This window comes from Diabrotica virgifera, chromosome 2 (assembly GCF_917563875.1).
Source record: "Diabrotica virgifera virgifera chromosome 2, PGI_DIABVI_V3a".
In the NCBI taxonomy this organism is placed as follows: Eukaryota; Metazoa; Arthropoda; class Insecta; order Coleoptera; family Chrysomelidae; genus Diabrotica; species Diabrotica virgifera.
In genome coordinates this window covers 183,797,619-183,825,294 of record NC_065444.1, presented here as the reverse complement: position 1 = coordinate 183,825,294, position 27,676 = coordinate 183,797,619, and the positions used below count along the sequence as shown (strand labels likewise).

General features: G+C 31.9%; 1 protein-coding gene across 3 annotated transcripts in view; it reads right to left on the bottom strand.

The window, feature by feature from the left end:
- The window catches only part of LOC114334891 (uncharacterized), a 150,618-nt gene that overhangs the window by 96,116 nt on the left and 26,826 nt on the right, over positions 1-27,676 (bottom strand). For 2 of the 3 annotated variants that reach the window (XM_050642970.1, XM_050642971.1), the window contains exons 3-5: positions 12,551-12,749; positions 8,950-9,054; positions 5,007-5,095 (exon numbers count right to left, since the gene is read on the bottom strand). In XM_050642970.1, coding sequence (XP_050498927.1) covers positions 5,007-5,095; positions 8,950-9,054; positions 12,551-12,749 — 393 coding nt within the window. The remainder of the gene's footprint in view (positions 1-5,006; positions 5,096-8,949; positions 9,055-12,550; positions 12,750-27,676) is intronic. The other variant, XM_050642972.1, reaches the window with a different exon arrangement.

Sequence of the window (27,676 nt, the reverse complement as noted above, 5' to 3'; positions counted from 1 at the left end):
GTCACCGCTTAACGTCCATCTCAAAACAGATGCGCCCTGGACTATAGCAACTAAACGTTTAACAAGTCTTTCAGTAGATGGCAGCACGTACATATATTCGAACATTTTAATAACGACGCGTTGTTGCCATTGCAAAGTACTAAATAGAACTTATGATCGTTACCGATCGATCGGTACTACCGTTCGCCTTCAATCGTACTTGTATTGTATTTTTACAGAGATGACGGTGTTTAATTCTTTACCTGGAAATGGTAAATTCTTACTATTAATAGATAGCATTGTATAACTAGACAAATTTTTATCTTTTTTTAAACAATGCTAATAGATACAAAACGTTTCATTTGGAAATATTTTATCACTTATTGTATTTATATTATATTTGTAATAATGTAATAATGTGATTTGTAATTTTGTGACAATTATTAATTCTTTATCTGGTCAAAAATATTTATTTTAAACTGATAAAGAAATTTGCAATTGTTTGAAATACAAGTAGTATATATACATTGAATCACACTTTTTGCTCTAAATTTTAAATAATCGCTTGGATTAACATGAAATTTGGCATACACATAGGTAACATATCAACCAAGAAAAGTGATAGTGTGCCGATGTAAGATTTTGCCCTGAGGGTGAGTTTTACCCCATCTCGGGGGTGAAAAAATATACGTTCAAAATAAGTCTGAAAATTATTCATTACTCATTACAACTTTTTTAAAGTGTTTAAAAAATATTTATTTTCCGCCCCCTAAAATCGCCCCCTAATTATCATCTTAAATCAAATCAATCGTAACCACTTCACAAGCTACGTTCTATCTATCTTTGAGCCTTAGGACCGGTATTTTATGTCCTGGTTAGCTAATCGGGACAGAAAACTACCTCTTAGGGTCTCTTGCATTGTCCTCCTTCTCCTAAGTGCCTTCTCTATTGAGGTTGGCGATCAATATGGCAAATTTCTCTCTGTTCTGTGCTTGATGTATTAAGTCATTCCCTGTTGTGTGGGTCCAATCTCTGATGTTTCGGAGCCAAGATTTTTTCTTTCTTCCTATGCCCCTTTTACCTTCGATTTTGCCTTCTAATATTACCTGAAGCTGCTCAAATTCCCTATGGCGCATTATGTGTCCTAGATATGACGTCTTTCTAATTTTGATTGTATAGACCAGATGCGGACGTGTGTTCATTATTTCCAGTACTTCTTCATTTGTAGTTTTGCTGGTCCAGCTTATTCTTAGCATTCGGCGGTACATCCACATTTCGAATGAATTCAGTTTGTTGACATCATACTGTTTTAATGTCCAGGTCTCACAGCCATATAGTAATAGACACCACACATAACACTTTAGTGTTCTCAATCTTATTGTGACTGATAGCTTGGGGTTACAGAGCATTTTAAGCATGTTCATGAAGCCATATCTTGCTATTTCAATGCGTCTTCTAATTTTTTTGAGTGGTCTAGCTGACTGTTTAGCTCTGTGCCCAGGTATATGAAGCTTTGGGAACTCTGAAGGGTGATACCATTGATTTGTATGTTGGAATGTCAACACGGGAAGTTTTTTTCCTCGGAAAATTTTACATTTTCATCTCATTTCTAATTCTTGTTCTTCATGTGCCTTGTCCGTTGTGGAAGTTGGCTATCATCATAGCAATTTTAATTTTGTTTACAGCGTGTCTATAACTCGATCGATGTTAGTCCAAACCATTGGCGTAAGTTTTGAAGCCATGAGTGTCTTCTTCTTCCGGGTCCACGTTTACTCTTTATTTTACCCTATATTATCAGCTGCAGTATACGATATTTATCATGTCTCATAATATATGACCGAGGTGTTCACGTTTTCGTTTTTTAATTGTGAAAGATATTTCTTTTTGTTTTCCCATTCGGCGCAATACCTATTCGTTGGTGGTGTGAGTCGTCCAGAATATTTTGAGGATACGTCGGTACACCCACATTTCGAATACCCCTAGCCTTTTTGATAATGTTTCCGTTATTGTGCAGGTGTCTGCTCCATACAACAAGACTGGAAATACATAGCATTTTAGCAGCCATATTTTTAGTGGGACAGATATGTCGCAATGATTGAATATATTTCTCATGTTAAATGTAGCTCTGGCCTTTTCAATTCTACATCGTATTTCGGTTTTTTGATCCCATTTCGAGTTGACGACTGTTCCAAGGTATACATATAATTCTACGTGTTGAATTGGTTTTTTATTTTCAATTGTCTGGCAGGTTTTTGAGTTTTGCTCACCAGTGTCTATTTTTGTTTTATTTGAAGGTTAAATTCTCTTTTTTCACTCGCTCTTTGTAGGTACCCTGTCCATAAGATGCTGAAGTTCATCAATACTGCTAGCAACCACAACTGTATCGTCTGCATATCGGTTTATCTAATTATTACTCCAGTAAATTTCAATATTTTTTTTTCACTTACGGAAATATTTGACATAAATTAATCAATGATTATACAATACTGTTTTGTCTACAATTTTTTTATTAGGATAATGCCTCAACAAATACTAATGGCCATTGGCATGTGTAATGTGTGTAAAAATGTTGATGTCATCGTCTTTACAAAAAGCTAATTGTATCCGAACAATGCATTATTTGCGTTATTATAAAAACTAAATTTGCCAGAAAGTGAATAAAACTTAAAAATTATTTTTAGATACGCCCCACATAACATACTAGAGCTTAGGTTATCTATGTATTATGTCAAAACTAGTATAATCCCCCAGTAAACACTTTAAGACATTTTGAGCCTAGTTCAACTTTCAACCATTTGTATAATGTCACGGTTTCAATCAAAATATGTATATTTGTATTGTAAAGACACTGTGACGTTATACAATCGTGATTGAAAGGCAAACAAGGCCCAAAATGTGTACTGGGAGGGGGTGGGGCCACTTTTCTAAACAAAACCGCGTGATTAATCGTATTTCCGTGGTTACAAAACTCGTTTTCAATTGTTTGCAGATTTTCTTAAAATCCGGCAAACGCGCATCTGTCGTCATTTAATACATCACTGCTGCCATCTACTAAATGACACGTGAACTCATCTTCTCATCTATTAAGTGACAGCGGAACTAATTTATCACTAGAAAAATGCCAACCTATTGCTGTAATATGAACAAAATCCCCAGATTGCAGCTTTTAACAATAATTTTTACCTTTAGGTACAGTTAATTTAAAAATTATGGCAGTACGGACAATGAAATTTTGTTTAAAATAAAGCTTTTTGCATAGTTAATCGTTTCTGATAGTTATTTTCTACCCAAGTTCAAAAATTATTATGCAAAACGAATTTTTACAACAAGTTACTAAGTAAGTTATGACATGGACTCCTTTAAGTACAGTTATAAAAATATACTACTTTCTTTGGAAATTTTAACTAGATACTATTAAAATAGAAAGTCTACAGTTCACGTACATACCACTAAGTTGAAGATTGGTTTTGAAATAGTGACGGTAACTGTACCTAAAAACTATATAAATTTTAACATTGTGTCATACCACCTTAAACATTTTAAACACCTATTGATTGTAAAGACCGATCTTGAAAGTCATAGGTGTATACACAACTACAAAAAGTATTTCCAACACACGTACTGATAAAGAAACAGCAATACTAAACGAAAAGAGAAGAGGATACCCCCAACAGGTCCGAAAAAAATGGGACTTAAACATAAAGGAGCATAGAAAGCAGTGCTGGAATTAGAGAAAAACAAGGAATTATAATTAAGAGGGGGCATAGTTTGAAAATTGTGAAATTTTCGATTTTTTATTATTTTAAACGAAAGTACACAACTTCAAGAAAGCCTCTGAATATTTCAGATTTATCGAAGCAAAATTACTGCAAATACAGCATGTTGAATATCCCTACCTTCAGCTCGCTTTGCAGCAGGCTCGCTCCAGCACGCTGAGCGGAGTGAGAAACGTTAAACAGCTGTTTCCCTTTTCTTTTTGTAAATTACTCCGCGATTCAAAGACATATTCCGATGTGCATCACTTTGCGGTTTGACAGACAAAAAAGAAATTGAAAAGAAAAGTTGTCAAAACTTTAAACGCGATTTTCTCAAAACTGCTTTTTCAAAAGCGTTGGACATTGCAACTCAAAAACTACTTGACTTATCCACCTGAAATTTTTTATATTATTTTTTGTTGTATGCTTTTCTTGTTTAACAATAATAAATATCTTGATTTTCACCAAATTTTTACAAAAAATTTCGATATTTTGACTTTTGAGCGTCTGTCTGTAAAATTTTGCCACCGTTGGCTTATTTTTAAATATTTTGACTTATTTTTTTTTAATATTCTTTAAATTGTACTGAATAAGCTTATTTAATTTAAAACGAAAATAATTTTACGATAGTTTAAAAAAAATTCACAAAAATAAGCTTGAAATGTTGATTTCAAACCATCCCCCCCCCCACACTTAAGTAGGCTAAGAGGGGTTATGGGGCTATGGTAGGCCCTCCTGTATCATCATGGACATGTGCAGGCGTATTATCATTATTGAGGCTATCGTTCTAGCTCTTTTTAGTCACTTCAGAAAAATAATTATACTAATTTCAAGAATAAGTATATGCTGCAATTTTATAAAATTTGGCGTTTACAGCATTTTAAGCAACTTAATTCCATCCTTACATATATCAACTAGTCATATTTAGATTTTCAACGCATCTTTTATGACGCTCATAAAATGTACTAAGCAATATGATAACGTTCGAAAACTCACTAAGCTATTGTCATTGAAAACACTAAATAGACAAATTTGTAATTCTAAATGTCAGCAATAATTAAAATTTACCGCATAGAATAATATTAATTAAAAGCTAAGAACTGAAATAAAAATACTAAAAGCAATGTATAAAAATAAAAAGGAAAATTCATGCAGATCATACCTTTTGCTGTTAAACAGGGATGTTTATGAGATGTGTGAATGTGAAGTTTTTGGAAAGAGACAAGAAAGTCATTTATTATAAATCAGTTTGTAAATAATTAACATTTTTACCTGAAAGTCACCTATTTTGTGCAAAGCATTGTTCATAGTAGACTCTTGGAGATCCTTGATGTTGTGCAGAGTATGTACAGTTGCATCGCCTGCAATAGAAATCGATTAATAAAAAATATTTCATCATTTTTCTGTTTTTTATAGAAAAGATATACATGGGAACGCCCGGATGTAAAACCCGTAATGAGATATGAAAGTGATTTTTATCTCCAGCTAATATAGGCATTACAGCGCTAACATATTTCTTTATAAACAAAACATATTTCTTTCTTACTACGGCGCTGTATACGAGGTGTTTCCGAAAATAGTGCGTTCCTTTCAAGTATTAATATAATACACAATAATAAACAAAAAAGTCCCATAACATTTTTTCTAAAGTTAACCGTTTCCAAAAAAAAACATTACATTGTTCTCCATATAAGTGAATTTTTAATTTCAGAAAATTAAACAATCTGACAACGTCCTACAAGAACTCGTTTGTGACTTAGGAGTTTAAACATAATCGAACCCCTTGTTTATTTACATGATAGGTTGTTGACATCGGAAATGTACCTAGGTACCTGCAAAATAATTATTTGTTGCTTTAATAATGAAGCATTTGCTATTATCTGAATTAATTGAGGTTATGGATTACGGCTCGAAGTTCTACATAAATTAGTACTTTTACTTTAACTATGGTTTAATTCCTAAAATGCAATTAATGTCACTAAGAAAAAATATTAGTAATGTTTTCTTTAATCTATTGAAATATGGAATGATTTTATTTAAACGAATTGATAAAATGTCAATTATTTACAATAAGAAACTTTCTTATTGTAAATATTTAATGGATATTTTAACTAAACTAGTATTATGTGTTTATTAAGTGAACTACATAGTTTAAAGTGGGAATTAAATATAACAGACAACATTAATTTAATAATTCTAATTTAAAAATGTTTAAACATGTTCAATACTATATTCTAGTTCAATCAAATTTTTAATATTACACACAGCATATTACACACATATTATTTTAATACAGCACTATATTCTAGTTCAATCAAATTTTTAATTTATTTACTCTTTTGTGGAGTACTTAGGAAATCTTCTCGTTGGAAATTTACCACGCTGAGCAGATGGGACGTGAATTATTTAAAATTCCCTCATCTTAATGTTCGTCTCGGCACCCGTATGGCTTATAATTTTTGAAAGCCGCGGAGGTAGTAACCGGGGAGTTTCCATCTATTGGTATCTAGAAAGTTCTTGTTTACTTAGTGAATTGAAAATATTGTTTTTTTTTATCATGGAACGACGTCATTTAACTTTATATGAGATAGATAAGCCTGTAGGCCTTCTTCAAAGTGGCATGCGGTAAACTAATGTAGTCGAGAGCATGGGGGTCTCCCTGAGGGCTGAGAACCATAGGGTTCCAAGCGACAATTCCAATATTTTTAGAAAATGGATTTTTAAAGTTTGTAGTTTGATAATATGCGCTTTGATAGAGGAAATAGGATTAAAATGGATTTGAGTACGTTGTATAGGTATTTAACAATAAAATTATTCTCAGATACTCCCGTTTTAGATAATTTTAACACGTTAATCTGGCTGTTTTGGAAAAAGCTGCAGTTGTACCTGGAACTTTGTGGCACTGTAAGCGGTGTACTTGAAACCTTATAATTCTGTTACGCTTTAAATTAATGTTTTCTTGCTGTGTAAGACATACAAAAACTAAAATTAATTAGTAAAATGAATATTTCTGGTTAAAAAAATAAGTATTATTTTAAAAATCAAGATTTTATTATAAAAAAAAATCAAAACCAAAATTTTAACAAACAAAACGGATCCCAACGGCATCCACTTATATGCAAATTCTATTTGCTCTTGAAATTATTGGTAGGATATATTATTACAAAATCTATAGTATTAAAACTACCACCATCCTTTAGACTTCTTTTTTCCCCGGTAGTTTGGATTTTAACTCTGACAAATTGCTTATTGTGATCGTCGACTTTATTTTTTACTTCAAACTGTTCCTCTATGTAAAAAACGTAACTGACAGACTTTTGTATAGGGTATTTTACCGTACCTATTGAAAATTTGCAGCACTCTTTTTGTAGTTATTAAATTGTGATTCCTACATATTAATGACAGAAAGTGGTCTTTTCCTATCAACTTTAAGCAAAAGTCTGATAAAAGAAAGAAGAGACCATAGTATGTCTGTAACGCTTAATAATTTTTCTATACGACCGTCTAGATACAAAATATTTTTGAAGATTAGCGCCAGAATCAGAATCAGCTAATATTGAATTAAATACGTCTAAACATGCCGGCCTATAAGAGTTATATTATTATGTTTTTAAAATGCAATGAAGGTTATTACGACTTTAAAGTACTTTTTTCTTCTACTATCATTTTCGAATATCTATATATTCGGAACATCAGCTGAATAAATTTTCCCACGATTCACTCTCAGAAAAATATTTTGACATTTTATTAACTTTAATTACATGTACGTTGTACTTGAAACCTTATGGTTCTAACCTTTAAATGTAATGTGCACTTGGAACTATGTTTCCCTGTTTATTTTGACGCCATTTATTACCATATTCAAGAGTTTCTTAGAGGAAACGATAGATAATGTTTGTTACAACAGATTTCTGCAAAAAAGTGAATTTTGTAAAAATTGTCGCTTGGAACCCTATGGTTCTCGGCCCTCGTGTTACAAGTGAATTGTGGCGGCATTTTTGTGACACTAGAAGTTCAGCCTACCGTCATCTAGGACGTGAGTGCGCTACAACTGCAGCTCAAGTCCGATTTTTAGTATTAACTGCTAGAAGACAGCTAACAATTACAGCATCTGAATTGATTAGCGACTTGTAGAGGGCACACCAGGTAACCATTGACTGCGATACTGTAGGAAATCGTCTCTATGAAGCCAATCTCCACAATCGAAGGCCTTTGAGATGTACACCAATCTCCAGAGGTAATACCGCTACAAGATTAAAGTGGTGTCCAGAATATCAAAACTGAGATGCAAATGATTGAACTACAGTTCTATTCACCAACAAATCTAGATTTGGATTTCATCCGCATTGTCGTCGAGTAAGAGTGTGTAAACGATCTGGAAATGTAGAACGCTTAAAACCTGTTCAGAACGTTTACACACAGGTACAGAGGTGGTGCAGTAATGGTATGGAGTGGAATGATGATAGTCGGTAGCAGAACGAACCTACTTTTTCCAAACCGCTTCCTTACAGCTCAGCAGTACCTCGATACTATTCTACAACCTATCGTTCATGCGTTTGCTGATGCGTTGGTTAAAACTTCCACCTCATGCATGATAATGCTCGTTCGCATGTCGCACACCTAGTGACATACTAGCTTACCAACGAAGGTATTGATGTGTTGTCTTTACCAGCACAATGCCTCGAACTGAATCCCATCGAGCATGTATGGGACATGCTTCAACGAAGAATTGCTACACGTACGGGTAACATATGCACGCCGTTTCGTTTCAAGAACGTCTCATAGAAAAATGGGCAAACGTACCTCAACAGAGTATCGACAATCTCATTTTGTCTACGAACGACAGATGTAGAGCCTTAATAAACCATGGTGGACGGGATAATTTGTATTTATTTTGTTTTTTTTTCTACGTTATTTTGTGATGACCTATTTTTTTATTAACAACTACGAACTAACTAACTAACAAACACTACAAATCGATTATTAATTACTCAAACTAATTAAAGAAGAAATTACGTCTCATTTAAAAAATATCCCTAGACTTTCCCGATGTATGTAATACGAATGAATAATAAATGATTTTTAATTTTAGAAATAAAACTCTTAAGCGGACATGTACCTATGTATATGATGTACTACATTTTGAATCACGTGCTTTAAACATAAAAAAAATCAAAGGATTGTCTACTACAAAGCAGTGTCTACATAAACTTACTTATAGGCTTAATGGAACTTTTAAGGCCTTCCATAGTAGACTGAGTCGTTTGTTTCACTTCAATTAATAAGAGATTAGCCGAGTCTTCCACGTGTTCCATTTTAACTAAACGAAAAACGTAATTTAATTTAGTAAAAAAACAAATTAAATCACATTTGATACTACATATTATGCTCCTCTAACACAATACGATTTTGGTCGTTACAGCAAGTTGTCGTACTCATCTTGCTTTCACACGTTACGGTAGTATTTATTTTATTGTCGCAGAGAGCATAGGGCGTACAATGAATCAGCCAAATGTCAAAAGTATAAATAATTACAATTTGTAAAATTATTCCCAATAAAAATAAATATAATAAGTTGTATTAATGATAGACGAAACACCGAAAGGTGCCTTTTGCTAATTAAGGAGCTACAGGTTAAAGAAAAAAAAATGGTCGCTATGAAGATTTTGGCTGAATCCTGAACATTTTTGTTTCTATTTAAATAAATATGTTCAGGTTTGTAACTCAATTTGTGATCCCTAATCTACGTGTATACTTTAAATGCAAAGTAAACTAAGTACAACTTATCAAACTTATTAAAAAAAATATCACAGGTTTTTTGTAAAAGGTATATTTTAAAATACCCTAAATAGGGGTAACAATACAAAACGTTTTCGTATTAAGAAATCCATCATCAGTGTTTAAAAGCCCTAAAATGAAGTATAACCTAATCAATTGAGATAAAAGTTAAAAAATTGACAGAGGTTTTTAAAATACAAAGAGGCCATACTTATTTTTCTCCGACCGACTATTTCGGTGTGTCTTCGACCTTATTACAGTCGGAAAAATGAAAGAATAATACCCATGAACGATCACATCAATCACTTATTTTGTATTTGCTGTCTTTTTCTATAAATAGCAAACGTTTGTTATAGAAAAAGACAGCAAATACAAAATAAGTGATTGATGTGATCGTTCATGGGTATTCTTTCATTTTTCCGACTGTATACAACTTACTATATTTATTTACTTTTATTAGGAATCATTTTAACCCTCCACTTTAACCCTGTTCTTCTTCTTTAAGTGCCGTCTCTTAATCGGAGGTTGGATATCATCATCACTATCTTTACTCTGTCTACTGCTGCTCTGAAGAGTTCTATAGAACTGAATTTAAATCAGTCCCTTAAATTCTTCAACCATGACACTTTCCTATTTCCTATACTCCTTCCGCCTCTTACCTTTCCCTGTATTATCAATCTTAGCATTTCATATCGCTGTCCCCTCATTACGTGTTCCATATATTGTAACTTTCTTATTTTTATTGTGTTTATTATTTCGCATTCTTTGCCTATCTCTCGCAATACTTCAGTATTCGTTTTAACTCAATTTTAACTCTGTTAACCAGGGTTAAAATGGAGATTTGTGGACGCGAGACAGGAGGATAAAAGATGAAATACAAAACTAGACAAGAAGAGAAAGACCTCAGATGCGATGGAAGGACAATATTGTAAAACCTGCAGGAACTCACTGGAAAAACGCAGCCAAGGACAAACAGAAATGTAAAGATTTAGGGAAGGCATATGTCCAAAGTTGGATAGAAATGGGCTAAAGAATATGAAAGAAGACGAATCATTTTACAAATTGTAACTATTTATACTTTTGACATTTGCCCGATTCATTTTACACCCTGGGCTCTCTGCAGCAATAAGATGAATATTGACGTAACGTGTGAAAGCAAGATGATTATGACAAACGGTCGTACGAACTCTTGTCGTAACGACCAAAGTCGTATTGTGTGGAAGTAGCGTTAGGATTAATAAATAAAATTAAAAAGAACTGTGGAGTGATCTGTGGGCTTGGAGACTGTAGTTTCAATTTGATCAACCGCGGGTTGATTGTATATAAAATATTATTTAATTTAAAAGGTACGAATTTTAAAAATACGAAAATCGTATAGCTGTATAAGGAAAACTTATTATATTAGAAACCGGAAGCCTATTAATATATAAAGAAGTAGAGAAAAAAGAGCACAGACAAGGGTAGCATGCATGATGAAGAAAGAAAGTATAAATAAATAAAGGAACTGCATATTCTTCAATGAACGTAATACCTAATCTAATAATATGTTATGGGCCTGACGAAGACGTAGGAAACAACGAAAAGAATGAATTCTGGGAAAAACTACAAGAAGTAATAAACGATTGTACAGAGAAAATTATGACCACAGGAGATATGAATGCAATAGTGGCAAAAGAAGTAGAAATGGAATGTCATGGGCCTTTCTGAAGAGTAAAAAATCATAAAAAATGGAAAACTATTATTTACATACTCGAATTCTGTTTAGACAACCATTTAGCTATTATAAACCCACATTTTTAACAAAAGAAACATGAGATAATGACTACAACATAGTACAAACAACAACTGAAGTGAATAATAGATGTAAATGTAAAACGAATATGTAAAATGGGCAGGGAAAAAGCAACGAAAATAAGATACAAAGAAGTGCTGGATATAGAGATGGAAAATGAAAGAGAAACAAGAGGTAAAGTATAAAAGGAATATGAAAGATTTAGAAACGGGATTATTAAAATAGCAGAACAAGTATAATATGGAACTGCAAGGAATAACAGAAGGGAAAAGCAAACATGTTGGAATTAAAGAGGTGAAAGGAGATATACAAGAAAATATGAAACTGTGAAAGGAGTATGTATGATGAAGACAATGAGGAATTTTGAGACCAAAAATTCTCTTTTTGAGACCTACTTAAAAATGTATAATATGTGTATAAGTGTATAATATAAGATACTGAAAGAATGTAAGAAAATATTTGAAAAAGATGTCATTAGACGGCATAGAATGTTAATGATATAGAATCTGAAGGAAAACTGAAGTTTAACTTATAAAAATGGAACTCCGATCTAAATAAATACAAGTTAAATGGAAAAAAGAAAAACACATCAGAAAAATATCGAGAAAAGAAGAGACAGAAGACCCAATAGAAGTAAAGATGTAACATGAAAAGTGCCTGGGACCAGTAATAAGCAATTGAGGAAGCATATACGACGATATAAACAACAGATTAGAAGATACAGGAAGCGTATTCCAAGCACTAAATAGAGTATTTGCCAATAACAAAGAAATATCAAGTAAGACAAAGATGACAATATACAAAATAATAACTTTATACCAACCTTGACAGACAGAGCAGAAAAACGGATCTTAAACAAAATACAAAAAAGTAGAATTCCAGCAGTAGAAATAAAGTACCTTAGAAGAACAAGAGGTGTTAAAAGAACAGTTAGAATTAGAACTAACGAAGTAAAAGAAATGCTCAAAATGAAACTTTTGTTAGGCACAATATAGGAAAGTAAATGGGCCTGGTTCGGACATGTATACCGAATGGACGATAATAGCCAATTAAATGGAGTATAGAAGACAAAACTACTGGAAAAATAGAAGAGTATGTCCAATTAAAGTATTCGCATGACTGAAATACTGAAAAGTGAGGGCAAATCATTAGAGGAAGTAAAACCAATGGCATCGAACAGAAAAGAATGAAATTGATTAAAAGTTAGTTCTACATAAATCCAGTTCTAGATATATAAATTACTTACTTTTCATATTTTCCATTGTGAGGGGTAAAGCGTCCAAAGGGTCTTGCCCCAATGATATGCCAAATGCCAAGTCTCTAGTGTCTGCGTAAGTCTTTGTACTTCTTGTTAATCTAGGCTCATGGATTTTTACAGGTGCACTGGCAGGCGGTTTCTCGGTGCGCGCGTGTTCTTCTTTTACTTCTTCTGCACTGTCGACTTTCTAAAATCAAAAATAAATTCTCATCTATATTGCAAAAATATATACATAGATTTAACTTAAAAGACAATGAATATTGTGAAGGTGGAGAAATAGGCACACCAGAACACATAGTATTTAATTGCGAAAGACAAACAAATACACAAGAACTACAAAGAATGAGAAGAGACCTTGTTGGCATAAATATAGAAAATATAATACAAAATGAAGAATTATTTCATACACTAAACCAGGGGTTCCCAACCTTCAAGCAACTGCGTACCACCTGAAATATTTTCAAGATTTTGGCGAACCACGAAGATTTTGCGTAACACCAAACACCGGGGCTGGGGGAGGGGCGCATGAATCTCGGTGTATGACACAATGTCTACTTCGGCCTTCAGGAGCAATTTTCTTTATTTTTGCTTCTAGCCCTGTAAAGTTGCCTGACATATGAGTTTCTCTGCGGTGTTTGATTCAAGTGGTTTGTAGAACAAAAACTCTTCTATAGCTTCTAGATAAAAATCAAATCGTACAAATACGAGTAGCTGTCTTATGTTTGTTATATGGTTGATTTCGTCTACTTGAAGTACAAAATATTCATAAAGTTTTAAACAACGTTGTTCTTCAATATTGGAAGACATATAATGTGGGGCCTTCCATCCTTTGCAATTCTACATCTAGCAAGTAGGATGCCTTTATTAGTATCATATTTACAAAAATGGTCACGCATTTATTTTGTTTCTTAAAAAAAGTAGATTCTCTTTAAAAAAATCGATAAGCTTACCAACCACATCAGAGTGCTTGTGTGTTGTATGTTGGTGACGTATCAGCATAGAAGGCTTCATGCTTTGGTTCGAAACCGTTTCGAAACAACATTGAGGAATAGAATTGTCACTATTTTCTGTGCCAGATTTTACTGAAAAACTACACTGTAAGTAGTTTTCGTGACATTTCCGATTGTTCTACGGTTTAGGTATTTTAACACTATCCTTTCAAGTCCCAGGGTTCACCAAAAACTGCTTCATAGCTTAATATGGAAGCACAACAACTGCAACGGCACTTTTGCAGACAGAGGCCCAGCGTGATCGCTTGTTTCACCCAAGTAACGCGTACCACCTAAAATCTTTCCGCGCACCGCCAGTGGTACGCGTACCACCGGTTGGGAACCTCTGCACTAAACAATTTAGCGGACATAATATCAAAGAAACAATTAGAATTATATAATATTAGACGAAGAAGAAATCAAGTAAATAATATCCAACCTCTATGAATTTGAATAAGAAATTATACAGAAAAAAAAAATAAAATTACATATATAAATATAAAATAAAATATTGGAATAATTAAATAAATATTTATATAATAAAAAATTAAAAATTAATATAAAATATAAAATAAAATTTAACAAAATAAATCAAAAATCAAAAAATTATTAATCAAACAAAAAAAATTAAACTAAAAACCTGAAATTTTAAAACTCAATGGTCTGAGGCTCACCGAAATACCATTAAGAATATCATAAAGTCGATTAGACCTGCACTTAAAATTATTCGTGACTATTTTTAGATCATCTGAGAAGGAGAAATGGGAGCACTTTTATAAAAATTATATGTTAAAAAAAATTAAAAATTTATCTTTTGTTTATTAGTTTTTGTTTATTTGTTATTATTTGTTCATTAGAATTGTTTATTAGAATTGTTTACAATTTGTAGTTTTCATAATTAGTAGTAGATTAGGACTATTGTTAATTAGTCAAATATAGAAAATTCTTAAAGTAATAATAATGTAATAAACTACTGTAATCCCATCAGGAAACGACCTGGATTAGTCACAAGAGGCCAGGTCATTTGTATAGTACTATAAATAAATAAAAAAATGCAAAAATATGTTTACCATGAAACCTCTTAAAAAATCAACCGCAGTAGAACCAACTGGTTATACCTACGCCATTATAATATAATTATATAATTATTTTATTATAATATAAAAACAGACAAATTCCAGTCATTATGAAAGGACCAAACAAAACTCCTTATGAAAAAGTGGTCCCGGTCAAATTTAACGAAAGTTTGGTCAATGATACTTGTCGATGTGTAGATTAAAAAAGTCCAGGGGACCTGGGTCTGAATAACTACTATTCTCGACCTACAGCCTTCTGAAGCTATTGGATTCGAGTGCTTGGTTTACGTTAAGTGCACTAATTCATGGTCAAGTGAACGAAAATATGTATTATTGGAAGAAGAGAGACTCATTTTCTTCATGCATACTTGCGTCTTGTATATGAATTCGTGGTCAAAAATAGATGCATCGTATGTTAATGTTTAGAAAACCTCCGAAAAGTCCTCAGAAAACTAAATAAGTGCGATATAAAATGTGCTACTAGAGCGATGTAAGAATTATCTTGTTTTCATGAATATTTCACAGGTATGCAATACCAGCAAAGCTGCAGTTCCACCTTATCTTTAGAATACTACTGAACAGTGGCAGATCTAGGGGGAGGGGGAATGGGGGAATTCCCCTCGTAACACGGTCCAGAACTAAAGAAAAAGTTGTCGAAACATAAAAAATATTGTTCTGAAGCTATTTCCTTGTGGCATTTTTATGATTAATTATTTATATGGGAAATAAGCCACAATTGAAATGAAAAAAAAAAAAGAAAAAAAAAAAAAAGCTTTAAAAACTTTAAGAAATGATGACTCCATAACAATCCTACCAGCGGATAAAGGCAATGCAACTGTAATAATGAATAAAATACAATATGAGGACAAAATTACAGATCTAATTACAAATGGACCTTATAGCAAATTAACGAAGGATCCAACGAAGACACTGGAAAACAAAATATATAGAGCTTTATTCAAATTTAAAAATGATCTAACATACTATCAAAGAAAATTAATGACACCTCACTACAGTAAGACACCACATTTTTATGGAGTGCCGAAAATTCATAAAGCGAACATACCACTTAGACCCATTTGTAGTACCATCAATTCTCCTTGTAGTGAACTATCAAAATTCTTATTAAACATTCTAAAACCATTTGCTAATAATGATGACACTTTTATAAAAAATACAAAACATTTTTTAAACAAATTATCAACTATTGAATTTAATCCAAATAATATTTTAGTAAGTTTTGACATAAACAGTTTATTTACAAATGTACCATTAGATAAAACTTTAAACATAATCAAAACGAAATTAGAGAATGATAATACATTGGCAACTAGGACAAGACTAAATGTATCAGCTATAATGGAGTTATTGACATTATGTACCCATAATACCTATTTTCAACTAAACAATGAATTCTATAAACAAAATTTTGGTCTAGCAATGGGCTCTTCTTTATCTCCATTATTGGCTAATATATTTATGGAGGATTTCGAAACTAATATTATTTCTAAACAAAATTTAAAACCCACAGTATGGTGGAGATATGTAGATGATGTGTTTTCAATATGGCCTCATGGATCAGAATTGTTGGATACATTCCTGAATATTATAAACGATCAAGAAGAGACAATAAAATTTACAATGGAAAAGGAATACAATAACAGCCTACCTTTCCTCGATGTTTTGATCTCAAAGAAGGATATTGGATATGAGACTCAAGTGTATAGAAAACCAACACACACCAACAGATATCTCAATTACAAGTCAAATCACAACATCAACGTTAAAAAGGGAATCATTAAATCCTTATATGATAGAGCCAAAATTACTTGTTCTAACGAAAATTCCTTTTTAGCAGAAAAACAATTGTTAACATCTGTTTTATTAAAAAATGATTATCCTTTATCGTTTATAAATAAGGAATTGTCAAGATTGGATCGAATGGAACAGAACAACTTAGAACGGGATCCTACAACATTCACCAGAAATAATACGAGGAAAATATCAATACCATATATAAAAGGACTATCCGAGAAACTTAAAACAATAGGAAATAAATTCAACATTTCAACAACATTCAAAACAACAAACACATTGAGATCTATTCTATCTAAAACTAAACCTAACAATGATCAAGAAAGAACAAAAAATTGCATTTATAAAATACCTTGTGAATGCGAACAATTTTATTTAGGTGAGACATTAAGACCATTAGACGTTAGAATAAGTGAACATCAATCTTATATTAAAAATAGAGAATTTGAGAGATCTCAAATATGTCAACACGCATGGGATAATGAACATAGAGTTCAGTGGAGAGATTCAAGTATAGTCCTGAAAGAATCAGATAGTAAAAAGAGAAAAATCAAAGAAGCGGCTCTAATTATGCTAAATGAAACCAATTGTGTCGCAAATTCCTCGGTAGAATGCAGTAGGATGTGGTTACCCATACTGAAAGAGGAAGTCAATAGAAAGAAAATACCAAGATTAGTAAGTCAATAATATCGAGCTAGTACATATTTTATATTTTAGTATTACTTATATATCTAGTATTATTAATAATATTTATAATTTAAACATGTTACAAGTCAGAATTTGGTATTATTTTTTGAGAGTAAATTAATGTAAGACCAAATACTTACGATGTCGGGATAGTATCACAGGGTTTTTCCTGGTTTTCCCTTGTGATTTACTATGAGGTCTCTAACGCGAGAATTTTACTGTCGTTGCATTTGGTTGTCTTTTTAAAGACATATCACATGCTATAATTTTTTATGACGGATATTCTTGAGTTGGGGTTAATTTCATGTAATCGAATGAACTATCTTTCAGTAAGTCGTCCCAGGAACGCAACTCATAAATATTGGCAATATCATTTTAAAGTCTTCTACTTTAAAATGTATAATATATGTCTGAATTGCCAATATAAATGAGTGAGATTAAATAAATTATTAGAAGAATTTTTTTGCTTAGCAACAACACTTTAGTTTATTTTAGTAATATTTTGTATTTTGACAACGGCACCCGATTTGGGCGTCGAAACGTTAATAAAATTATTTTTTTCATTTCAATTGTGGCTTATTTCCCATATAAATAATTAATCATAAAAAATATATTATCTGACATGAAACTTGTCCCGCATATCAGATATAAGACAAGTAGAGAACATGGACTTGATCTCAATACGAAAAAAAAAACAAAGTACCTGGTAGTAAGTAAACGTTAAATATAATTACAATTGTATAATATGGAAAGATAGGGTTTAAGTCATCTTCGACTATCTGTACGTTAAGATTTTGCTTTTTTCGGTGAGATGCATCATAATATGTCGGGTTAACTAACGATCTATCAGAATACTTAACATTGGGTGGATGTCTTGCAAAGCCTAAAAACCATAACACACTGGTTATATGAGCACGCACTAGATTGACAGATACAGTAGTGCCCGCTAATCGGTTCTTCTGCAGGGTCATCGTCATCTTTAATACACGTTACCGTGCAGGAAATTAATATTTGGTGTTTTGTAGCTTGCCGAAACCTAGAAAATATTCTAACTCTTATGAATTCCGGTTCATCCATATTCTCATCAATTTGAAACTCTTCGTCATTATCTCTAATTATTTTATCTTGTATGTAAGACGGTGCCAGTTTAACTTGATATATCTCAATCGTAAAGTTGGCAAATTCATGATTATGAAGCCGTCTCCGTTGACCATTTCTTCTAATCAGATTATCAGTCTCATCTCTAGCTTGTACAACATTGGGAATTAATAACCTCTCTCATAATTGTTAAGCATCTTCAGCTGTAGCACCTTCCATTGTACAATATTTTGTATTAAAAAGTTCATCACCACTGGCACTAGAACCCCTGTTGGAGCTCGGCCTGTTCAAGAATCCTTGGTTTTCCCACTTCGTACTCAACACCCGTAACTCGTCTTCCACCTGGCCCTTAAATCGTACTCTGGGCCTAAGTCTTTTCCTCACACCATCCGATCTTTAGCTATAATAAATGTGTTTTGACGGCTCCATCTCGTTCATTCTAGTTAAATGAAGAACAATTTTTTCTTTAATTCTGGAGCATGTTACTGGTGGATTTACCCCATTCCCGCTAGATCCGGAACTGTTCAGTAGTATTCTAAAGATAAGGCGGAACTGCAGCTTTGCTTGTATTGCATAACGTTGAAGCATTCATGAAAACATGACAATTCTTATATCGCTCTACATAGTAGCATATTTTATATCGCACTTCTCTAGTTTTCTGAGGAGTTTTTTGAGTTTTTCTGAAGACTAAAATACGATGCATCTATTTTTGACCTCGAATTCATATACAAGACGCAATTATGCATGAAGAAAACGAGTCTCTCTTCTTCAAATAATAAATATTTTCGTTCACTTGACCGTGAACCAATAACTTCAAAAGGCTGTAGTTCGAGAATAGTAGTTATTCAGACCCAGGTCCCATGGACTTTTTTAATCTACACATAGAGAAGTATCATTGACCAAAGTTTCGTTAAATTTGACCGGGACCACTTTTCCATAAGGATTGTTGCGGGGTCTATAATAAAATACGGAGTATGTTGTACTTGGGATATTATTTGTAGGACACGAATACACGAAGAGGTATGTGAAATATTTAATAGTAAGTATGAAGTCAGAACGCCTATAGCACGTGGGACTGTATCTAAAATAATTCATAAATTTTGGGAAAGTGAACCTATACGAAAAGTGCCAACAGGTGGTCGCTCTAGCATTCCAGATGAAACAAAAACTCTGACATTTTTGTCGATGGTTGAAGATTCTCATAAGGCTACTAGAATAATTGCAACCGAAAATCATATCAGTCAAACAACTGTTCGTATGTTCGTATATATTAAAAAAAAAGAAAAAATGGCATCCCTGTAAAGCACAATTGGCACAGGAACTGAATAAAGACGATTCAGATCGTAGAGTGGAGTTTTATGGCCCAATTTAACACTAATCCTAATTTTGTAACCAAATCCCTTTTTCTGATGAGGCTACTTTCCATTTAAATGGCACGGTCAATAAACAAAACTGCAGGTACTAGTTAGATTGTAATAGTGGAGGCACATACGAAGTATACGACAAATGATCAATGTGCGGACATAAATTAAATTAAGCATAACGTTCTCGAACCTTACTTTTGGGATATAATCATACCAATTAAGCAATACTGGACATTCTTAGAATTGGAGTTAATTCCAGAATTAGCCAGAGTCTTTCCTGATGATATAAATCTTCATCTCATGAATAGATCAATTAGGTTTCAGATGGATATGATTACCTAATTATCTTCAAGGCGTTCGTGCATTTCTCGACAATACATTTAAAGATCGTTGGAATGGAGAAGAGGAGCTATCGAATATCCAGCAAGATCCCCGGATTTAATACTTCTAGAACATTTTTTGGGGCTATTTAAGAAGCAATGTGTATGCAAACAAGTTATTGGACTTCGTAAGTCCTAGGTTTTCACTCAAAGTAATCGAAAGTAGAACTGGAAGTCGATATTTGAACTCTTCGTGTAACTTTGCGTCGATTGATCTACAATTTTACTAATTTTGAGACATTTTTATTAAACTTTGGGTCATCATTGTTTAAAAAGAAATGATTTCAAAACCGGAACTAAAGATTCAAACTCAACTTTTCAATACGCTTCGATTCATGTGTTATATGTACTATTTCTACGAGTATAATGGCACTTCTGGTTAGAACTTTTAACCGGAAATGATATTAAAACCAAAATTTTACATTTTTTTCTCATCTTGCTAAGGTACGTCGAATGATATATCGCTTATACTATTTCGGTGACTTTAAAACAGTACTTACGGTTGCAACTCTAAAACCGGAAGTCCGATGTCAAATTTCTTATCTTTAATACCATCCTTGGGTTATAAGTTTACATTCGACACATCATTTGTCATTCTATCTGTATTAATAACGGAGGAGTTGTATTCTCGGATGGACAGATAGAGGGATAGACAGTCATAAAACAATTTTGGCAAAATTGACCAAAAACAAAAAAATTACCTACTAAAATCACTAGCCAGTTGGGTCTGAGTTTAGCGAACCGACTATAATGAAATTTGTGAGTGTACAAGGTTCAAGAAATGCCAGCAATTACGAATAGGACTTATAAAAGCAATAGAAGTTAACGCTAATATAAAGACACACCAATAATAGTATGGTATAACTAGACCAAAACCCAGACATCAAAAGTGAAAGTTATTCTTCAACACCAAATTGTTCTATATGGTCCACATATTGTTCTAATGTTCAGTCAAAAGTTACACCATTTTGAGCGTCGGGTTTCGGGGAAAGGGAAGGTGAGAAGTCGGTAAAGGTGTGAGCGTCGGGTTTGGGGGGGGGGGATTCGGCAAATTACTAGTTTTTTACGTTTTTCATCAATATTTCTAAAACTATGCGGTTTAGCATGAACAATGGTATATACAAAAATGTATTACATTAAATTTTAAACAAAAAAGGTCGTATGCACAATCCTCCTAAAACTAACGGTTCCAAAGTTACGCAGGTAGTATATTATAATTGTTCCATAAAAGGCCCAACCCCGTCATCCAAATAAAAGTTTTCCTCCAACACAAAATTGTTCTAAATGGTCCACATATTGTTCAGTAAAAAGTTATACCATTTTGAGCGTCGGGTTTGGTGGGAGGGGGGAGGGGAGAAGTCAGTAAATTAGTAGTTTTTTACGGTTTTCGTCAATATTTCTAAATCGAAGCGGTTTAGCATGAACATTCTATACAAAAATGTTCTATATTAAATTTGAAACGAAAATTTTACTGTTGGAAAGATATTCGTGCGACATTGTCCATAGAAAGTTCAGAGTGGGTTCTCGTACCAGAGATTTATATGGCCTAGGCCTGTAGAAGCCTCTTGAAGGCAATGAGGTTGACGTTCCTTCAAGGGCTTATCAGTAACTTATCACCGGCCATTAAAATAGCAAATTATAATTAAAAAACAATTCTGTTAAAAAAATTAGTTTCTTCGGTAATAATATTATAATTTGCCCAAAAAATGCAAAAAAATATGGAAAACCTCCACTTTACACCCTCCGTAACTCCGGAACCGTTGATTTTAGAACAATTATGCATCAGACCTCTTTCGTTTCAAATTTAATGTAGAACATTTTTGTATAAACTATTTTTCACGCTAAACCGCTTACGTTTAGAAATATTGACGAAAACGTAAAAAACTAAGAATTTACAGACTTCTCTCCTCCCCTTCACCCCAAACCTGACGCTTAAAATGATGTAACTTTTTACTGAATAATATATGGACCATTCAATGTAGCATAATATGATGGTTATTTTATTAGAACACCATGTATCATTGTATAATCAATGATTATACATTATACTAAACACAGGTTCCTCTTTCGAATGGTATATATATTTTCTATATCTATAACTAGGAGTCATAGTTTTTGCGTAATTTACAATTTCCTTAAACGGTAAATCGATTTTAAAAATATTTATAGTCACTCTCGATTTTTAAACCCATCATCTTGGCATAGTTGTTATAGAGTGTAGTTGTAAATAAATATGTATATATATATTTTTATTTTCTGATCTGTAAAATAAATTTTTTCGTTATTGAAAATAACTAAATACATAACGAAACATAAAGAATCTTAATAAAACAAATACATAAATAATACAAAATGAAGCCTGGTGGTTTTTGTGTGATGCAGGGTAAGTTGATATTTTGTTGTTCCATCCATTCTCGAGTCCATGTTGTCGTTAAATTGAACTCATTTTCCACAGCAACCTTTGCTGTTTTTATTGGTGGTCGTCTGGAGCGTAGACGGTTACCGTTGGCGGCATCTATATCTTGATGGATTGGCAGGTTCTCGTTATCTTTGGTGTTGGAGGAAAACTTTTATTTTGGATGACGGGGTTAGGCCTTTTTTTTGGACCTACTATAATACGTCCGTAACTTTGGAACCGTTCGATTTAGAAGGATTATGCATAGGACCTTTTTTGTTTCAAACGTAATGTAGAACATTTTTGTATAGAACATTGTTCATGCTAAACCGCATAGTTTTAGAAATATTGACGAAAAACTTAAAAAACTACTAATTTACCAACTTTTCCCCCACCTCCCCCCCCCCAAGCTTGACGCTCAAAATGGTGTAACTTTTTACTGAACATTATGTGTACCATATACAGGGTGAGTCACCACTAACGGGACGGAAGATTACAGCGAAATGGTAAAGGATTTAAAAAAAAATTTAAATTAATAGTTTGTAAGTTGATAAAAGCTACATTTTTAAATTGTTTTGAAATAAACAGGGTGTCCCAATAAATGGCGGCGTATCAAAGTTATATTTTTTCTTATGGAATACCCTGTATTTTATTGCAATTTTTAATTGTCGGCAAAAAATAAGGTATAGTTTCATAAGGCTTCCCTATACCTATGTACAGAGTGTTCTGAGTTATGTTGACTTTTCTTAAAATGTAAAGTTTTAAAAGAAGGCTTATTCTCAAAGTATTTAAGAAATTATAAAAATATTACTTTTACATCTAAATAGTTGGATATTGGTTGAATGTATTCCATGATTAATTATTACACATTTGTCTACAGGGTGTTCAAAATTTACAGTTTCATTATTGAAGTATTCAATGTGTCATATGATGCTTATTTTAAATGGAACACCATGTATAGTAATAAATAATTATACTCAACAAATTTACCTCTTTCGAATGGTATATGGATGTCCTATACCTAGGTCTCATAGTGTTTGCGTAATTTACAATTATTTAAATTCTTAATCTGTAAATCGATTTTAAAACAAAAGATGAAGTTAATTAATGTAATTGTAATATGACATTGTCATTTTATGACAATACGGTCTGGTAATTATCTTATAATTAATGCATTCCATGATTGATTATTACACATTTATTTACAGGGTGTTCCAAATTTACAGTTTCATTATTGGATTATTCAATGTAGCATAATATGATGGTTATTTTATTAGAACACCATGTATCATTGTATAATCAATGATTATACATTATACTAAACACAGGTTCCTCTTTCGAATGGTATATATATTTTCTATATCTATAACTAGGAGTCATAGTTTTTGCGAAATTTACAATTTCCTTAAACGGTAAATCGATTTTAAAAATATTTATAGTCACTCTCGATTTTTAAACCCATCATCTTGGCATAGTTGTTATAGAGTGTAGTTGTAAATAAATATGTATATATATATTTTTATTTGCTGATCTGTAAAATAAATTTTTTCGTTATTGAAAATAACTAAATACATAACGAAACATAAAGAATCTTAATAAAACAAATACATACATAAATAATACAAAATTAACCACAACTTACTATAAGTAAAAAATTATCAGTTATGTAATACATGTTCAAAATGTTTATACAACAAGCGACTTTAAATGATTTGTTTAAATTATTTATTAAAATAGCTGGTGTTATAGACGCAAAAGCGTTCGAAATTCTTAATTTCATAAAAATATCATCTGAAGTATTAGGGTACGAAGTGTAGAATTTAAAATATTTTTAATATAACCCCATTTAAAAAAAATCATCTTGGTCAATCCTGGTGACCTAGGTGGCCAAATATATGGACAGAATTTATCTATCCATTTATTTCTAAATTTTATGTTGAGGTTGTTCTTAACATCAAGTCAAAAATAAGCAGGAACTCCGTCGTTCAATTGGAGCCACATGTTTGTTCGCACACTAAGTGGAAGGTTTTAAGATGGATCCAAAAAACGTGTTTTAAAACATTTAAAAAAAGTTGTTCCATTCAGATTTTCGTCAAAAAAAATATGGGTCGATCACGTACTCGCTCAGAATACTGCCCCAAACATTAACACTTCATCGATGTTGGCGATCAACAGTAAAATAATGTTTGTTTATTGTATCATAATAAAATGAAAGCTATGTCTATTAACTAGACGATTATTTTGAAAAGTAGGTAGATTCGTCTGTACACAATACATTCTAAAAAAAAATCAGGATCTTCTCCAAATTCTAAAGTCTATAAACGAAAAGTTAAACGTTCCTGTTCTGTCTAATGCTGGTGTAGTTGTTTTATACTAGTAGAGTCACTGAAGGTGGATATGAGCTATTACCTCCGATTTCGTTCAACCTCCATCGATTTGCATGAAAATTGGTGAGTGGTTAGAGAATATCTCAAGAAACAAAGGTGACATGGTGCCAACTTGCGCTTTTACCCTGGGGGTGGATGCCACTCCTTCTCGGGGTGAAAATTATTTTATTCAAAATATCCCCATAATTAGATAGGGGGACAAATTCTAAGCAAAATTTGTTATATAAAGTTATTAAAATAAACAAAAATTTTTTGAGTTATTAAAGATCAAAAATTTTAAATTTTCGTAAGAAAAATGCATGTTTTTAACCGATTTTTCATAGATAACTCAAAAACTATAAGTATTTACAAAAAAGTTATTATTACCAAAATTGAAGATACTAAAAAATTAAAGAAACTCCTTACTAACAAAAATATTTTAATATTAATTAAAAGTGAGTTATAGGTAATTCAATGCATATTTTTTTCGGCGAGTACCCAAATCTAAGTATTCAAGCTTAAACTACGGGAAAATAATGCATTTTATAACATAAACTTATCAAACATTTGTGAAAGTACTTAGAAATATATATCAAATGAGATACCGAACAAGTTAATAGCATTAAAATTGATGCTCCAAAAATTTTTCAAACTTTATCTTTTAAAAATTTTTCCAAAAAATGTTATCGTTTTTTTATTAACTCCGTTAGTTTTTAAGATATCAGGTTCACCTAAAAACGGTTTGAAAGGTAATTCCAAAGGCTATTAAAATGCGTTGAATTTAATCTTTTAACCCCTTATTTTTTTAAAAATCAAAGATTAAATGACCACGGTTACATGGTTCTCGCAGCCAAATTAAAATTTAAACGTTTCTATCTCGGTTATTTTTCACCCTACAGAAATGGTAAAACAGGTTTAATATTTGACATAAAAAAACTAAAATTTGGGTATTTACCATTTTTTAGGTATATTAAGTATTTTTATAGTTATTATCAAAAGAAAATGAACATGACAATAATTTTAAAAATTCTGATTTTTTTAAATTATATTTTTTTTCAAAAATATGCATTGTAAACCGGTGAAAATTGTTAAAATCATTACTTATGCTAAAACAAAGAAATTTTGGTAAGGATTACTATAACTTTTTATATTTTGTGGAAATGGCGTATGTTTTATTTTTCACTATTTCCTAAAAAATTCGAAAGGTTTCTCTTAGTTTCATCATAACTTGCTTAATTTTGATGCTATTAACTTCTTCTGGAGCTCATTTTTTAGGTATTCTGAAGTATTTTGATAAGTGTTAAGCAGATATATTTTATAAAATGCATCGTTTTTCCGTTATTTAAGCTTGAATACTTAGATTTGAGTACTAATCGAAAAAAATATACATTCAATTATCCATAACTCACTTTGAATTAACACCAGTTTAGTACTTTGAGTAAACATTGTATTCAATTTTTTATTGTCTTCAATTTTGGAAAGAATAACTTTTTTGTAGAAGCTAATAGTTTTTGAGTCATACGTGAAAAACAGCTTTAAAACATGCATTTTTTACGAAAAAATAAAATCTTTGATCTTTAATAACTCAAAAAGTATTGATTTATGTTAATAACTTAATATAACAAATTTTGTTTAGAATTTGCCCCTCTATCGATTTATGGTATTATTTTTAATAAAATAATTTACACCCCAGAAAAGGGGTGGCATCCACCCCCGGGGTAAAAGCGCAAGTTGGCATCATGTCACCTTTGTTCCTTGAGGTATCCTCTTACTGCTCATCAATTTTCATGAAAATCGATGGAGGTGCAACGAAATCTGAGGTGAAAACCTTCAGTGACTGCACTGTACGGATGATATTGGTTTTTCTTATGTATTCTACATACACTCGTTTGACCGATTTCAAATTGACTCGAAATTTTTCACGTACTATTAGTATTTGGGTTTTCCGTAACAGAAAGCAGGACATCAAGTTCGTTGACGTCATCAAAAATAAATGGTTTATTTTTATTTAACTTTTCGTACCTATGCAACATTACCAGTAGCACGGAATCTATCGAGAAATCTCTCAAAAACGTCCTTTTTTGGGTGTCTTCTATCAGGATACGTTTAAGCGTAAACTTTAGAAGCTAAGAGACAATTTTAAAAATATTCCCCAATGCAAAGTAGCATGTCTACTCTTTCATAGATAGCGTGATTATTCATTTTTAGGAACAATTAAATTTGAATGTAATTGGCTCTGCCAAAGTCATTTTTAAGTAAAAAAAATTTGAATATCATACACGCATGTTTATAGTTTTGATAATTACCAGACCGTACTGTCATAAACTGACAATGTCATACAATGACATTAATTAACTATATCTTTTGTTTTAAAATCGATTTACAGATTAAGAATTGAAATATGTAATTGTAAATTGCGCAAAAACTATGACGCCTAGGTATAGGACATCCATATACCATTAGAAAGAGGTAAATTTGTTTAGTATTATTATTTATTAATATACATGGTGTTCCATTTAAAATAAGCATCATATGACACATTGAATATTCCAATAATGAAACTGTAAATTTTGAACATCCTGTGGACAAATGTGTAATAATTAATCATGGAATACATTCACCCAATATCCAACTATTTAGATGTAAAAGTAATGTTTTTATAATTGCTTAAATAACTTGAGAATAAGCCTTCTTTTGAAACTTTACATTTTAAGAAAAGTCAACAAAACTCAGAACACTATGTACTTAGGTATAGGGAAGCCTTATGAAACTATACCTTATTTTTTGCGGACAATTAAAAAATGTAACAAAATACAGGGTGTGCCATAAGAAAAAATATAACTTTGATACGCCGCCATTTATTGGGACACCCTGTATATTTCAAAATAATTTTAAAATGTAGCTTTTATCAACTTACAAACTATTAAATTTAAATTTTTTTCAA